Source organism: Ostrea edulis, chromosome 3, assembly GCF_947568905.1.
Source record: "Ostrea edulis chromosome 3, xbOstEdul1.1, whole genome shotgun sequence".
Lineage (NCBI taxonomy): Eukaryota > Metazoa > Mollusca > Bivalvia > Ostreida > Ostreidae > Ostrea > Ostrea edulis.
This window is the reverse complement of record NC_079166.1, coordinates 40,138,062-40,154,311: the sequence shown is the minus strand read 5'-3', so window position 1 is coordinate 40,154,311 and position 16,250 is coordinate 40,138,062. Positions and strand designations below refer to the sequence as shown.

The 16,250-nt window shown below is 34.1% G+C and overlaps 2 protein-coding genes across 3 annotated transcripts in view; one reads left to right on the top strand and one right to left on the bottom strand.

Annotated features, from left to right (window-relative positions):
• The first annotated feature begins 2,341 nt into the window (after positions 1-2,341).
• Positions 2,342-15,359, top strand: LOC125676497 (prolyl 4-hydroxylase subunit alpha-1-like). The gene is made up of 11 exons (XM_048914355.2): positions 2,342-2,669; positions 3,509-3,560; positions 4,105-4,232; positions 6,227-6,391; positions 6,607-6,665; positions 7,791-7,908; positions 11,664-11,714; positions 11,929-12,012; positions 12,419-12,487; positions 12,900-12,996; positions 13,236-15,359. Exons 1-11 carry the CDS (start codon positions 2,400-2,402, stop codon positions 13,313-13,315), a joined length of 1,173 nt encoding a protein of 390 aa, XP_048770312.1. The 5' UTR covers positions 2,342-2,399; the 3' UTR covers positions 13,316-15,359.
• The window catches only part of LOC125673155 (mucin-22-like), a 103,948-nt gene continuing 101,090 nt past the window's right edge, over positions 13,393-16,250 (bottom strand). For both annotated transcript variants that reach the window (XM_056160689.1, XM_056160688.1), the window contains exon 41: positions 13,393-15,812. In XM_056160689.1, the coding sequence (XP_056016664.1) occupies positions 15,748-15,812 (65 nt within the window). In that variant the 3' untranslated portion in view covers positions 13,393-15,747. The remainder of the gene's footprint in view (positions 15,813-16,250) is intronic.

Here is a 16,250-nt window from a genome sequence, read left to right as displayed (position 1 = left end):
TAATTCAACTGAAATTTACGATCGATATACGCTTTGATTGGAATGGACTAACTCCGTTGTAGGAGCGTAGCGATTCGTTCTCTTGCGGGAACCAAGATCTGCGAGCTCTGGTCGCCCAATTAATTAAAAGTAATGTAACCTTTTGATGTCTGCAGTGTGATCACGATTCTTGTAAGTATTTGAAAACTATATCAGTGATGAGACATGAAGTACTTTTAAACTTCACGTAAACTATAACCAACATCATGTACTTTGACGTCAGAAATGAAAAATGTTTCCCGTTTTTTGTTTTATTTAACTACTTTTATTATAAGCATCATATATTTTTTTAATGCAGTTTTAGGGTATATTTTGTATCTGTCAGCAGTTACGGTTATTCATGATGTCATAACCCCCCTTCAGTCAGCTGGTCACCACCGCGGCCACCATGCTATGCTTGTCAGATGAAATAACCATAACGCTATATCGTTCTGTAGTTACTGCACGGACATGAAGCAGACGTTAAAGTTCCATTTCACTCTGTTTGTATTTCTGGTCTTTTGGGGTACTTGTTATGTGTCATGTGATCTTTTTCTATCTGTCTATAAGTTGGAGCGGCTGGCTAGCCATGAAGCCGCTCTGTTATCTGGGATGAAGACGTATGTAGATGTTCAACCTCTGGGAGTCCCGGCCGAAATAATAAGGTCTGTTAGCATGCAATTAAATTCGTTGACAAAGTAACAGGGGATACAGAATGTAAGGTACTCACTTTTCGTCGGTGTTTAAGATCTATCTACATATAAGTATTCGTAATTCAGAATAATGTATCTACATATCAACGTTTACCTATAATGTAGCATCACAAATTGCATATCTTTGTTTTCTTCCATATATTCAGATTTATGCATGAAACTAATGTAACAATATCCAACAAAACGGATATTTCACGTGACATTCAACATCCAATCAACGCCTACCACTTGGTAGAGAGATTTGTCTTCAAATGGTTGTACCTCTTTGAGAAACTCGTCTGCAAAAAATGTACCAAAGTCACAGCCGTGAGAGGTTCGTATATGCAAGTTCTATAAGTCTGTGTAATATGTCTACATGTAGGAACCACAAAAGATTGATACATTAAAATAACGAGCAGTGATCACTTTCGTACATCCTATAAATAATACAAAATTAAGAATAGGGCAAACACAGACCCCTGAACACACCAGAGGTGGGGTCAGGTGTCTAGGGTGAGTAAGCACCCACCGTGAGCCATCTATCTTGATCAGGTAAACGGATCAATCCGTTGTCAAAATCAGTGTGTAAAGATTGGACTCGCAATTGGTATGAAACACGTCAGATACCATTCGAACTATTGGAAAATTAAATTATTATAACGGTCATAGAAATTGCGAAATCCTGGCTTTAATGAGACTGTTGAAACCCCCAGTAACATCAATGTATTTGTTAATAGTCTGCCTCGATTAAAAAAATTATCATACACAGAACATGCTCTCGAGTATCGAATCAGTTGAGAGACATAAATATCATATAGAAGCTTTTGAATAAATTCTGCCTCATAAGAATACAAAAAAGGTCAGCTAATAATAGAGCACAATTTGTGCCCATGGAAATTCCATTAGACTGTTGGAAGACCTGATTACCAAAGAATACACAAATATTGTTAATGAGGAACTCCAGTATCTTTTTTTATATCAACTTCAGAGTACTTGTAGGTAGAATCAGGATAGTGTTTAACAAAATAATAAGTTAATGAAATGTACGTATAAAAACTGTCATAAATCTAATTGAAATAAAGGTGCACACAAGTATTGAACTACATTGCAATGAATTATTAGACTGAATGAATAAAGTTATATGTTGTTTGTTACTGAAACAGTATCAAGGCAGATCTCGTCATTTTCATCTTACCGGGTAATTGAAAATACTAGTACATGTATATTACAAATTAAATGATTTTACTTTCCGACTGACAAGCGGTGGAATAGAGAGAGCATTTTCCCATACCTATATTATGATATCTTTTATACTTTTGATCTATCTCGATGGATGGAAATGCACACAAAAAAGAGCAAAAAAAAAAAATCAAAAAAAAAAACAAAAAAAAAATCCCACACTGTTGGTTCTTTCCATTTCATTTATATGTTCGATTTGGACATTTACTTGTATCTTTCTTCTTCCAACTGACTTCTGTATAAAGTTTATGCACTCTCCATATACTATTCCTGCATGTATTATATCTTTAAATCTACTGTACTGCCTGTGTATATATGTATATGTAAATCCAATTAGTCATATGGCTCACGGAAATAAAGAAACTGAAACTGTTCATGATTATAAAATTCAATTCAGATTTTAAGGCAGCACACCACGACGCCCTACACAACATCAGTCGACTGCCCATTATGAAGGACCTGGTCGGGACTATTCGGGGCCTCTTCCGCCTCTGGCGCACCTACAAACTCGACATCAACAAACTTATTCAGGGGGATATTCTCGGGTACAGAGGAAGAGCGCTGAATCACAAAGATGTAATCAGATTGATTGGGTACGCTGCTGAGCACGCGGAGTTTTACTACGAAGAGATTGTACTTCGAACTAAGCTGGCGGAGAGTGTGAAAGGCACTCAGTTTTACTATGGTGTGGTGTACGATCTGGCCTCTGCCTATTACAGAGTAGGTGGTTTATCATCTTTGAGCTATTGGTATTAAAGGAAAATAACAAAAAATTATTAGAAGTATTTTTCCTTAAATCTTACATTGCGAAACGGAAGTCCGCAAAAATATTAATTGATACCTTTACGCCGCGTTAATGTCAAATGATGTCAGATGGTATTCAAATTAAATGAAAATTTTCCCCTATCGAAATTTCAGATTGAGATTTAGAGGGATTCTGCATTTTTAAGCAAGCAATGTACATCATTATTTACGCGAATCTATATGTAAACGATGTTCAGGGAAAATCAATTTAATGATTACTGAGAAATAGTGAGAATTTGTATTGGGTTTATTTGAGTACTTGTCGTTCATACAAAAATTGTTATGACGCACTCGCAAATTTGGAAGGAAATAGCTGAATATTTATATTCAAATTCTTGTTTAATTTTTATATTCAAGCCTTGTACATTTACATGTACTTAAATTCTACGACAACATTAAATTAAAGCGCGGAATACTATCATTCAAGAGATATATTTTCCACAATCTATAGAAACTTGTGTAGTTGGTTTACACTCAATAAACCCAATTTTATTTGCTTTTATCAATATCTAAAAGTGTAAGCAACAATTTGAATTTGTAAATTGCGATAAACATAATTTTAAATATCAATTTACATATCTTTGACGTTTATCTAAATAATGGTGACAAGTCAATATTGCATTTCCCAAAACAAATTTCGTTTAATTTACTTCGAAATTTAAAGTCCAATGTTATAAATGAAGACTAACCGTCTTATCAATATTTGATACCTTTTGTGACAGTGTGTGTATTTTTATATTACTTTCTGATTTCAGCATGGCTTTATCTACATTGCAAAGACCATCTTGGAGTCACTTCTGCCCTTAGGTAATCCCCCTGACTTATACCAGAGCCAAGTTGTAATGATATATGAGCTGCTTCTGTTACAAGGCGTACTTGATAAATTTGAAAATGACAAACTTTGGATGATTTTCTGACAGTTCTTTGTTTAGTAAATATAATTGATATTAAAGATTTATCTTTCGAAACCTTCGGGATCGATATAGTAAATTCCAAATTTAAAGTCCATGTTCTGATGTATAAACACATTTCTATTTACAGACTGAGAAAACGGAATGAATGTTGAAGCGGCTCGTATTTCTTGACTTGAATTTTAACAATATCTCATTTAAAACCCTTTTTGACTTCAAAATCATTCAAAATATTCTATATGACCGTGTATTTTAAGGCAGTCCACCATCAACAGTGAATTTTAGACTTTTTTCACAGTTGTGAATGGAGCAGTAAATTGAATGCTGTAGGACTAACTTTGAAATGCATATTTTTTATTCATACGTATCATTTATTGCTGATAATTGTATAATTATTTCTCCTTCATTTTTATGATAACGTATTTCCTGTTTTTAATTAGGCGATAAGAGAGTAAACGAGTCTTACAACCAGTGTCTGCAACACCCGGAAGTCAATGTTACCCAAGAACTATCTCCACCATCTTCTGAACATCCCGTGTACGACGCGCTATGTCGTGGGGAAATCAAGGTAGAGTTGTCATTTTTCTTTGGAAAGGACGAGTTGGGAGGTATGTGTGTGTGTGGGGGGGGGGGGGGGGGGGGGTGCGTGTGTGCGTTTGTGCGTGTGTGATAATCAGTCTTAAAGAGATAAGTTTGCAACGAATGCGTTAGATTTACAACCTTAACAAATCACATTATTCAACAATACTTCAATCTAAGCTATAATCAGCATTTGTAGTAGTTATTGAAACAGGAATTCGCTTCACCACGACAAACTGGTCTCCAGGAAAATAATAATCCCGTGGTGCTAATACACAGATGATTATTTGTTTAGGTTGACCACAGACCTGGTTTATGAATTGTAAATTATGATTTCTAAATGTCAAATTAAACCGAGTGCTCTAGATGAGTACAAATATTCCAATCTTGACAATATTAAACAACTGATTGGCATTAAAATACAATGATTATTGGCTGACGGAAGCCTGACCTGTACAGAATCAGTTTGAGTGTACAACAATTTAAAAAAAGATCCCAAATAGTGGATACCTAAATTGTGCATACACCCGCAGCACAATTGCACCGGATTGTAATTCATTACAATAAGTCAACAGGAATACGACAAATGCAAACACTGAATAGTGATTTTCTTCACTTTGTAGCTTTCGGCAAATATTGATACTGTTTTCCAATACATAGTAAATTGAAATTTACCAATGCTGATTATCTGGTGTGACTAGATTTTTTGGCGTAAATCATATTGTCTGTAGACAAGACAGATTGATAAAATGTCGGTTCCTCTCTCATCTTTTTCAAACCGTGAAAGGTTAATTTGTTTTCAAGATTTCTTTTTACCGTCGAGTTTTAATTTGCAAAAAAGCGTACCGCTGTTTTATACCGTACATCCAATCAAATATGCATATGAAGTACAAACTGTACTTAGAGAAATTGTTTGTGTTACGCTGGCGGATTTTCACACCGTGATTCCAATATCCATGGATATCAAGTACTTAGTCATTGTAGATTGTATGAAGTTTTCCATGCGAAAATTGTTCACTTACATTGTACGAAGAAACTTGCTTTAGATGGAGTGCCGCAATATTTGACTAGAGGCTCTAAGTTATTCAACGGTGAGGCCAGTATTTTGTGCATGGTCTTTATTATCAAATCATTTGTTGTTGTTGGGTTTTTTTTTTGTTTTTTTTTTTTTTTTACACTTTCCCCCCCAATGTCAAATTTGAAAACACAATACTCTGTACAAATTTCTTTTTCAGAACATTATAGATAATTTCTTCGTCCATCGGAACATCCTTTTTGTGTAACAGTTCGTACACCAAAGAATAAAATGATCCTCGGCTGAATGGCTCTTTTCCCTGGTAACGCCCATCATGACAAGCCCGCGACTTTCACCTCTATTGCTGAATGCTAGGTGAAGACTCGCGTCAGTCCTATAGAACCAAACCGAGCCATGATTAAATATTAATAAAGATTAATAATCATATCTACCGACACAGTGTATATAGTTCAGGAAATTGTCGTCATTGCATGAATTAATTATTTTTAAAAAAAAAATTCGCGATTCCTAAGGAATGAATACTTCTCGTGTTTTTTTTAAAAATTATACATGTATGTAATTTTATCATATAATTATATATATACTTTAAATTGACCTAAGATCATTTAATTAAAAGGCCTCATGTTATATAAAGTTTATGGGAACAGTTATCTCGAAGTTGCTTCGATACATCATTGAACTTTCGCCAGACTTATTTGTGTGATCAAGTTCACTTTTGCAAATGTTCAATTTGTTATACATGTACAATATACAAATTCATTGATGACAGCTTTATTTTCGCGGCATTGCATTCTCTCGAATTTACGCAAAAACAAAACAAACAAAAAACCAAAAAAAAAATGAAGTAATTTACAGTATTTTCATAATATTTTACGTCACTACATTTCTGACTTCCCCTGGATCGTGCTAATTTTGTCCTTATCTTTCTGCATTGTGACTATTTGCAGACTCCTCGAGAATCCTCCAAACTGAGATGTAAATATAGAAAAACTCGAATTCCTATATACTGGTCCAAAGAGGAAGAATTTCACCTTGATCCCAGAATTTCATTGTATCATGACGTCATTTCCGATAGAGAGATAGAAATGGTCCTTAGAAGTACGGCTGATTTGGTAAATATCATAAATGGCAGGTTGAAATGTATATCCTTTATTTTCTGTCATTCTATATATGTTTCTAATCCAACTTAATTAAATCTTCATTATACGATAAAGGTTAGAGAAATTAGTCAACTAATCTAATTCTCTTTCCGTACACAATCAAAGGTTTCAATTTTTAAAAATGATGGGTAAATGTGTAAAAGTTGAGTCATTCTAATTCTAAATAGGTGACGAGAACAGATCTCTCAGAGTCAGGCAAAGGGAAAGATGAGGACGTTTTAGCAAGGCAAGTTTTTTATTCAGTGAATAGCATTATGGAGCGCCAAATTAACATAAACTCAAATACTTGAAGATATCTTCAATTATTTGAAGATATCATCAATTCAATTATTGCTCTCTTTGATTGAATTAATGCGCGCATTTAATCAATTATTGCTCTCATCAAATGCATTAATGCGCGCTTCAATTCAATTATTGCTCTCATCAATTGAATTAATGCTCGCATCAATTGAATTAATGAGAGCAATAATTGATTTAATGCGCGCATGAATTCAATTATTGCTCTCTATAATTCATTGATGCGCACATTAATTCAAATTCATTTGATGAGAGCATCAATTTAGTAGAAATATTGCTCGCAATAAATAATTTAGAGCTCCGTATAAATGATTTGATCTCTTTAATTCAATTGAAGATATCTTTAAATCATTTACAATGCTTTTGTATAAGGAATTAATGCGCACATCAATTCTTTTAAATAGAGCAACAATTCAATTAAAGATATCATTGATTCAATTGTGGATATGTTGAATTGAAGATATCTTTAATTATATAGTTGCTCTCTCTAAAAGAATTATTGCTCTCTTCAAATGAATTAAAGATATCATTAATTCAATTGAAGAGAGCAATAATTGAATTAATGCGCGCATTAAATCAATTATTGCTCTCATCAAATGAATTAATGCGCGCATCAATTCAATTATTGCTCTCATCAATTGATTTAATGTGCTCATTATATCAATTATTGCTCTCTTCAATTGAATTGTAGCGCGCATCAATTCAATCGTTGATATCATTTATTCATTTGAAGATATCATTAATTCAATTAAAGCGCGCATCAATTCAGCTGACGAATTAATGCTATCATCAATTCAATTAATGCGCGCAATAATTCAGAATTGAAGATATCATTAATCATTTGAAGATATCTTTAATTCAATTGTTGTGCGCATCAAATGAATTGATGATATCTTCAAATAATTGAAGATATCTTCAATTATTTGAGTTTATGTTAATTTGGCGCTTCATATAGCATACCTATGCAGACCTTAGTACACGCATTTATAATGCACGCGTGTGATGTATGGAATTATAGAAGCATGTAACAGTGAATGTTGTTCTTTGTCGCCAGCTCTTGGTTATCAGAACTGAAGACAAACTTTGTGATTCCGCTGACGAGAAGAATAGAGATCATCACGGGACTGTCGACCTACGTGTCAAAATCTTACTCAGATTCAGAAAACTACGAGGTACAAAAATTATAAACCAGTTTATTATAGAGATCAAAGTCTTTTGTATATAACCCTTTAAGGATCTCAACAGACACGGGATCAGGGTCTCTCTATATTCATGGAAACTTTTCAGATACTTCGGACATGCTGATAGGGCCTTAACAATTGTCTGACGTACCAGCATGACGATCTCAATGTGTACAAAACATTCTTGCTATATCGTAGGAAGCTCCCGACGAGGTTTTCCCGAGGTTTCGGTGATTTCCTTCAATGTGTCTGACCAAACGTCCATTATGCTGCCAGTGCTTCATTAGTTTGTGGTTGGATCAATTTTAAGGGGGTTTACCGGGATGGTATAAATGATACGCTATTCTCAGGGCTATTTTCATTCAGATAGTCACATGATTACGATGGTGAACATACATCTGTACCCTTCATATAGTATCTTGGTATGTAAACTAAACTCAAGAGCACAGCGTATAAATGTGCTGACAAACTAGTGTATACATGTAGAAGTAGAAGAGACATCACAGTGACCCCCTTCCTCTCCAATAAAATCACCGCTATGTCCTCTTCAGGCTTGTACTCTAATCATGATATTAGTTAATTGGTCCATGTCAGATCAAATGTATGGTACGTATACTGACAATAATCACATTGACTCAGTGACGGCATCGCTAGATCGAACGTACATCAGTAATGTACATGTAGCAGGGGCTTTGTACCGTACTAGCATCAGGCTGCTTACTGGGCGATGGATCAGGGTCGTACATAAAAATCAGTTAAAACGTGTCCAGCGCAGCAGGGACATCACAGTGGCTTGCTTAGGACATGAAATGAAATTTATATATTTACACTTCCAATGTTTTTGTTCTCGTTACCATTTGTAATGATAGCCATTTCCTCATGAATGCGATGTAGTTGTGTCCTCTACTCTAGCTATGATAGCATATATATATATATATATATATATATATATATATATATACACACTGCTATAACATGCCTAACTGGCTTCCCTTAATCATAACTACGTACAATGTATATACATGTAACATTTAAAAAAAATGTCGAGAACAATAACAGAGATGCCACAATACGCGTATGGATCTCAATAAATATAGTGCGTCTATTTCAACTGCTTGGAATTGCAACAGAAATGAAAGCAGTGTATGAATTTAAGAAATAAATTTCTGACATTTTTGAAATTGCATGAGAGTATGATCTGCTATGCTTTACTCCGGTATATTTTTCCTGAAGCGGTTACTTCATGAAGCGCTTTATGAAAAGTATGCCAGCGTAATGTGTCGTTGTCCATACCCTTATGTATTTTCAAAAATGATATCTCTTAAACAAGAGGCCCATGGGCCACATCGCTCACCTGAGTCACCTTGGTCCATATCAGAAGATTTTCCATATCTATTTGTAACGTAAAACCGTAGTCCCTATTGTGGCCCCAAACCTTTCCCAGGAGGCCATGGTTTTTACAAACTTGAATCTACACTATGTCAGAAAGCTTTCATGTAAATGTGAACTTCTTTGGTCCAATGGTTCTTGAGAAGAAGATTTTTAAAGATTTTCCCTATATATTTGTATGTAAAACTTTGATCCCCAATTGTGGCCCCATCCTACCCCAGGGGGGCATGATTTTAACAAACCTGAATCTACACTATATCAGAAAGCTTTCATATAAATCTCAGCTTTTCTGGCTTATTGGTTCTGGGAAGAAGATTTTTAAAGATTTTTCCTATATATTTGTATGTAAAACTTTGACCCCCTATTGTGGCCCCATCTGACCCCCGGGGGCCATGATCTTAACAATTTATAATCTGCACTATATCAGGAAGCTTTCATATAAACCTCAGCTTTTCTGGCTCAGTGGTTCTTGAGAAGAAGTTCTTAAAAGATTTTTCCTATAAATTTGTATGTAAAACTTTGATGCCCCCCTTGAGGCCCCATCCAATCCCCGGGGTCCATGATTTTAACAAACTTGAATCTGCACTATATCAAAATAAAAAAAACCAAAAAAAAAAAAAAAAAAAAACCTTTGACCCCTTATTGTGGCCCCATCCGATCCCCGGGGGCCATGATTTTAACAATTTAGAATCTGTACTATATCAGGAAGCTTTCATATAAATTTCAGCTTTTCTGGCTCAGTGGTTCTTGAGAAGAAGATTTTTCCTATATATTTGTATGTAAAACTTTGACCCCCTATTGTGGCCCCATCCGACCCCTGGGGGCCAGGATTTTAACAATTTAGAATCTGTACTATATCAGGAAGCTTTTCTGGCTTAGTGGTTCTTGGAAAGAAGATTTTTAAAGATTTCCCCTATATATTTGTATGTAAAACTTTGATCCCCTATTGTGGCCCCATCCGACCCCTAGGGGCCAGGATTTTAACAATTTAGAATCTGTACTATATCAGGAAGCTTTCATATAAAACTCAGCTTTTCTGGCTCAGTGGTTCTTGAGAAGAAGATTTTTAAAGATTTTTCCTATATATTTGTATGTAAAACTTTGACCCCCTATTGTGGCCCCATCCGACCCCTGGGGGCCAGGATTTTAACAATTTAGAATCTGTACTATATCAGGAAGCTTTTCTGGCTTAGTGGTTCTTGGAAAGAAGATTTTTAAAGATTTCCCCATTATATTTGTATGTAAAACTTTGATCCCCTATTGTGGCCCCATCCGACCCCTAGGGGCCAGGATTTTAACAATTTAGAATCTGTACTATATCAGGAAGCTTTCATATAAAACTCAGCTTTTCTGGCTCAGTGGTTCTTGGGAAGAAGATTTTTAAAGATTTTTTCTATATATTTGTATGTAAAACTTTGATCCCCTATTGTGGCCCCATCCGGCCCCGGGGGCCATGATTTTAACAATTTGGAATCTGCACAATATCAGGAAGCTTTCATATAAATCTCAGCTTTTCTGGCTCAGTGGTTCTTGAGAAGAAGATTTTTAAAGATTTTCCCTATATATTTGTATGTAAAACGTTGATCCCCTATTGTGGCCCCATCCGACCCCCGGGTGCCAGGATTTTAACAATTTAGAATTTGCATTATATAAGAAAGCTTTCATATAAATCTCAGCTTTTCTGGCTCAGTGGTTCTTGAGAAGAAGATTTTTAAAGATTTCCCCATTATATTTGTATGTAAAACTTTGATCCCCTATTGTGGCCCCATCCGACCCCCGGGGGCCAGGATTTTAACAATTTAGAATCTGCATTATAAAAGGAAGCTTTCATATAAATCTCAGCTTTTCTGGCTCAGTGGTTCTTGAGAAGAAGATTTTTAAAGATTTTCCTAATATATTTGTATGTAAAACTTTGATCCCCTATTGTGGCCCCATCCGACCCCCGGGTGCCAGGATTTTAACAATTTAGAATTTGCATTATATAAGAAAGCTTTCATATAAATCTCAGCTTTTCTGGCTCAGTGGTTCTTGAGAAGAAGATTTTTTAATGACCCTACCCTATTTTTACCTTTTCTTGATTATCTCCCCTTGGAAGGTGGCCTGGCCCTTTATTTTAACAATTTAGAATTCCCTTTACCTAAGGATGCTTTGTGCCAACTTTGGTTGAAATTGGCTCAGTGGTTGTTGAGAAGAAGTTGAAAATGTGAAAAGTTTACAGATGGACAGACGGACGGACGCCGGAATACGGGTGATCAGAAAAGCTCACTTGAGCTTTCAGCTCAGGTGAGCTAAAAACTAAGGTTCTTTTTCTAGATCTTTATGATGTATTCAGAAGCCATCTGACATGTACTTTGTAGATCACCAATTTCGGCGTCGGAGGAATGCGAAAACCACACGTCGATTTCTTGGTAGGAAATAATTCTTGCAATTAGTGTGTACAAATTAAACCTCAGATATATACATGTAGATTTTAGGTTATACAAAGAAAACGCCAATGTTGAACATTACAAAAAGCGAAAATTTAGAAAATTTGTTTATATCACAAAGTTACCGGTTAGCGTATTGTTGATTTTTTTTTTTTTTTAGTTTTCTTTGGAATTGATGTCATGTTTCCTTATTTAGAACATTTCTTTAGGAGAATACCAGAGGAACATAGAGAGGAGTATACGGATGTCTGGGGATCGAGTCGCTACCTGGATGTTTTATGTAAGAATTTCCTGTAGCAAATCATTGCACATGAAAATCTGTAGCAGGAATCGAACAAAACATTGCCATATGTCTTTCATTTTATATCAATATATTTCATACAAATAGTAGAATTTGTAGATTTTATCGGAAAATTAGACGTACGTGAGTTGATTGTATGGAAGTAATGATATTCATTCGAAAGACAAATATATACTCAAAATACATTCCTTAATTTGAAAGTATGTTACTATCAAAAGTAAATCCTGTATGCCATACTTCTATAAGTATACGTCAGAGTAGATTTTATTCAACCGCTTTTAAACGTTGCGGTCAGTAACAATTATTTTGATTTCCGGAACATCATTCAGAGATTTTAGGGTAGTTTGTACATATAAAAATAATGGCACCAACATCTCTTTGTTAGCTGTCAGATGTCGAGAAGGGAGGGTCGACGGTGTTTCCTGAGGTTAAAACCAGGGTACCAGTAGTCAAGGTATGTCATAGTCAGAGGTTAAAACCAGGGTACCAGTAGTCAAGGTATGTCATAGTCAGAGGTTAAAACCAGGGTACCAGTAATCAAGGTATGTCATCGTCAGAGGTTAAAACCAGGATACCAGTGAGCGGACCTAACATCTAATTCTAATTAGATTGTACAACATCATATTTTCTTTTTAATTCATAATCCTCTTTCAATGTTGACATTCAAAATATACTTCCAAAGAATTAACAATACTACAAAACTCAAGTACGAACACTCCGAGAAAGCTGATTTTGACAATTCAATTATAGTGCGCGCAGTAATTCAGAATCCAAGATATCATTAATCATTTGAATTTTACCCTTCTAGTCCGCTTGCAGCTATAAAACTATTAGATAAATATACACGTACAGTTCTGCAATTTTAGGGAGCAGCTTTGTTTTGGTACAACATGAAGAGAAACAACGATAAAGATCAAAGAAGCCTGAACGCTGAATGTCCCGTGCTACACGGATCCAAATTCGGTAGGAATTACACGAGTTATCATCAATATTATTTAAGGAATGACTGTCTTCATTTTGGGAGAGATACTATTATTACCATATTGGAACATTTGGTGATTTGCATAGGCCCCGAAGTCGTTCCTACATGTATGTATCCATTTAACAAAAAATTATAATAATTTGCAAACAATCCAGTTTTGTCTTATAATAGTTATTTATAAATTTACACTTCTGTTCTTTTTCTCTCTGATACTTTACAGTCTGCAAAAAGTGGATTTTAGAGGCAGGGCAAGCGTTCAGGAGAAAATGTGGTTTGTCTCCGGATTCGTTGGACAACTAAGAATCAAGAGACATAGGAGTTGCTCCCCTTTGAGATTGAATAGCTCAGCAAGCAGTGTAAATAAAAACACTAGGAAATTGACTAATGAAATTTTATTACAATATATATTCCTACATGGTGCACACTGATTTGGTATAAAAGTAATTAGTAGGATACATAGTATTGAAGGCATTAAATACTACGTGTAATTGTGGTCGTTGTACAACGAGATCTTGATATGTAAATACATATATAAAAATACCTTGAGATTTAATAGTGTTTTAGATACAATTCACAAGTATATTTTCTTCGTAGCAATAAGCATTAATCCAAAAATATTGAAACCGGTTTTCCAAAAAAATAAAAAAGAGGGAATAAATTGTGCTGAATGCTCCTCTTTTAAAATAAAACTACAACGGAAAATTAATAGATATTTCACAACCTTTCTACATTGTATAATTTACATATAAGAGATTGTTAAATCAAGTATTCACATTATAACAAGACAAATTAAAGTATAATTGATATATAATATTTCAAATTGTAATTTGAAAAAAAAAACTCAATCAATATTTTAATAATTATCATTATGATCACATAACATTTATATAAAAATCAAGTTGAATGTAGATATAGAATTCTTGTAAACAATATGAAATGATAAAGCTGTACAATCACTAACAACAATCAAAATTTGATTATGATATCAATTTCTATAAAGTTGCATAAAGAATGAAAAATAAATACTTTGGGAAAAAGCAAAACCTTGAAAAACTCAAAACACAACTTAATTTGAAAATGGCTTCAGAATCTTTGGTCCAACACAACACAAGAGTAAAAACAGAGGTACCAAGGACTGTCTTCTGTGCTCTGCTAATAAAGTGAGGCAATGCATTTAGAGGTTGATTCAAACAAGCTTAAATGGTCCTTAAGTAATTTGATGATAGTTGGCCAATAATTCCAATACAGAGCGTTAATAATGAATCCCCCCCCCCCCCTAAAAAAAAAACAAAAAACCCAACCAACATTCTTCAGGTTCAAACTGGTTTTAGCTGCATAACTGTATTTTGGGACAGACTATAGTTACATGTATCTTTAAAGCCCATTTTACATAAGGTCTTATTATCCAAGATTTAAAGAAATACATACTTTTTTTGCAGTAAATTTCATGTAATTCATGACAACTCAAAAGAAAATAAACTTGAATAAGAAAATGTAACCATATTTTCACAAATCTTCAACACAAAATAAAAAATATCATAACAGGTTAAAGATATTGGCTTTAGTCATCGACCTCTCGTAAATTGATAAACTGGTTTATCCAAATTTTCCAGCAGAGAACTAGTTTAATTGGTCAGTGACAAATGATTGTTAATGAGTGATGAAGCTATCGATCATTATTGTCATGCCACAAGCTAGTGCATGAACAAAACTTTCTTAAAAACCCTGTCGATATAGACAATACTCTCTCTCCTGTTTTTACAAAAATATATGACATACACTTTAATATATATACATGTAATATTAACAATATTGAATACCATGTTCCATCTTGATTATTGGAGAACAAGTACTTACATGCATGTGCATTATGCCTAGTCAATGTGCTTGAGACAATTTTGATTTTTTTTTCCCACCAGGGGAAAATCAATTTGTGTAATCTGTAAAAATCCAGCTCGAGGAAATCACATCTCTCAAGATTTCAGAAAAACATCAACAACAACAAAACAATGCATGATGGGAATGAAAGTGCATCCCACTCAAGAATAGAATGGAAGTGCACTATTACTGTCAAACATATTCAATCCGTTCTCCTGTTTTGTTGTAATGACTTGAATCTAGTTTTCTATCAGCAGTGGACAGTTCTGGTTAGTAATGATATCTATACATTTAATAGTTAAAACATACAACAATGTACCTAATTTTAACTACGCTACATTTGTACACTGTTGCATGATCAGAATGACCTGTTTTGGATTGAAGCCATTTTACTGACCAGTTAATGAACATCTTATCATGATTATGACAAAATTGCCATAAACTGTTCAAAATTATAATCTTTAAATTTTTTTTATACCAAATCTATATGCAAACAACACTTTTTTAACAGATCAAAAAATTCATAAAGAAGTTTAAAAAAAGAAATATATACCAGATCACAAAAACGTGTTTCAGAATGCATGAAGTTGGAATGGACAAATGATATGAACAGCGTTAATTTCCATAGAATGACAGAACAAATGAAATCACTTTTTATCACAATTCGGAATGTTAATCACAGACACTACTTTAGTGAAACCATTGTATGATTGTATCATGTATAAGAATTTGTAAACACAACGAATGAGATAAAAAAAAATTTGATTTTATAAGAAATATCTCTATGTTGGAAGCACCTATGCTGAATGTAGCAGGAGTTATGTTCCTTAGGTAGTACAAGAGTTACTTCCCTGCTACAGATCCGTCCTCTGGTTGCTGTAGTTCTGATACAAAGATTCTTCTGGCGGTTCATCGGCAACTAAATAAACGGAAAGGACATCTTACTAAAACTGTATGATCATAATTTAACATCTCTTGTGACCTTTTTTTCTTTCTTTTGAATATAAACACTTTATAATCAAACTATATCAAATTTGTTTTAAATTTATCAAAAAGTGACGGCAAAATAAAAACAAAATGGATAATTAGAACTATGGGTATTTTCAGAAAAATACAAATGTATATTTGTATGGGATATCAGTAGCCCTTTTCACAAAAAAATCTTACAATTGAGATAAAAAAAATGAATAAACACTGTAATTCTTTATAATTCTTCACTCCTACATTTCTGAACCCAAATATTTCCTTTGAATAACGATGGGCAACATCGGAATGTCTTTTCCATAATAACCCATAATTTTGTATATTTGCGTCTTAATCTTTTTACAATTTGCTCCAATTTATGTTTTAGTGTGTG

Excerpts from the sequence above, each read along its gene's own strand:
- LOC125676497 (XM_048914355.2), top strand. The coding sequence starts at position 2,400 with ATGAAGGACCTGGTCGGGACTATTCGGGGCCTCTTCCGCCTCTGGCGC. Across the intron at positions 6,392-6,606 it reads TTAGAAGTACGGCTGATTTG|GTGACGAGAACAGATCTCTC; the intron begins GTAAATATCATA and ends AATTCTAAATAG. Across the intron at positions 6,666-7,790 it reads GATGAGGACGTTTTAGCAAG|CTCTTGGTTATCAGAACTGA; the intron begins GCAAGTTTTTTA and ends CTTTGTCGCCAG.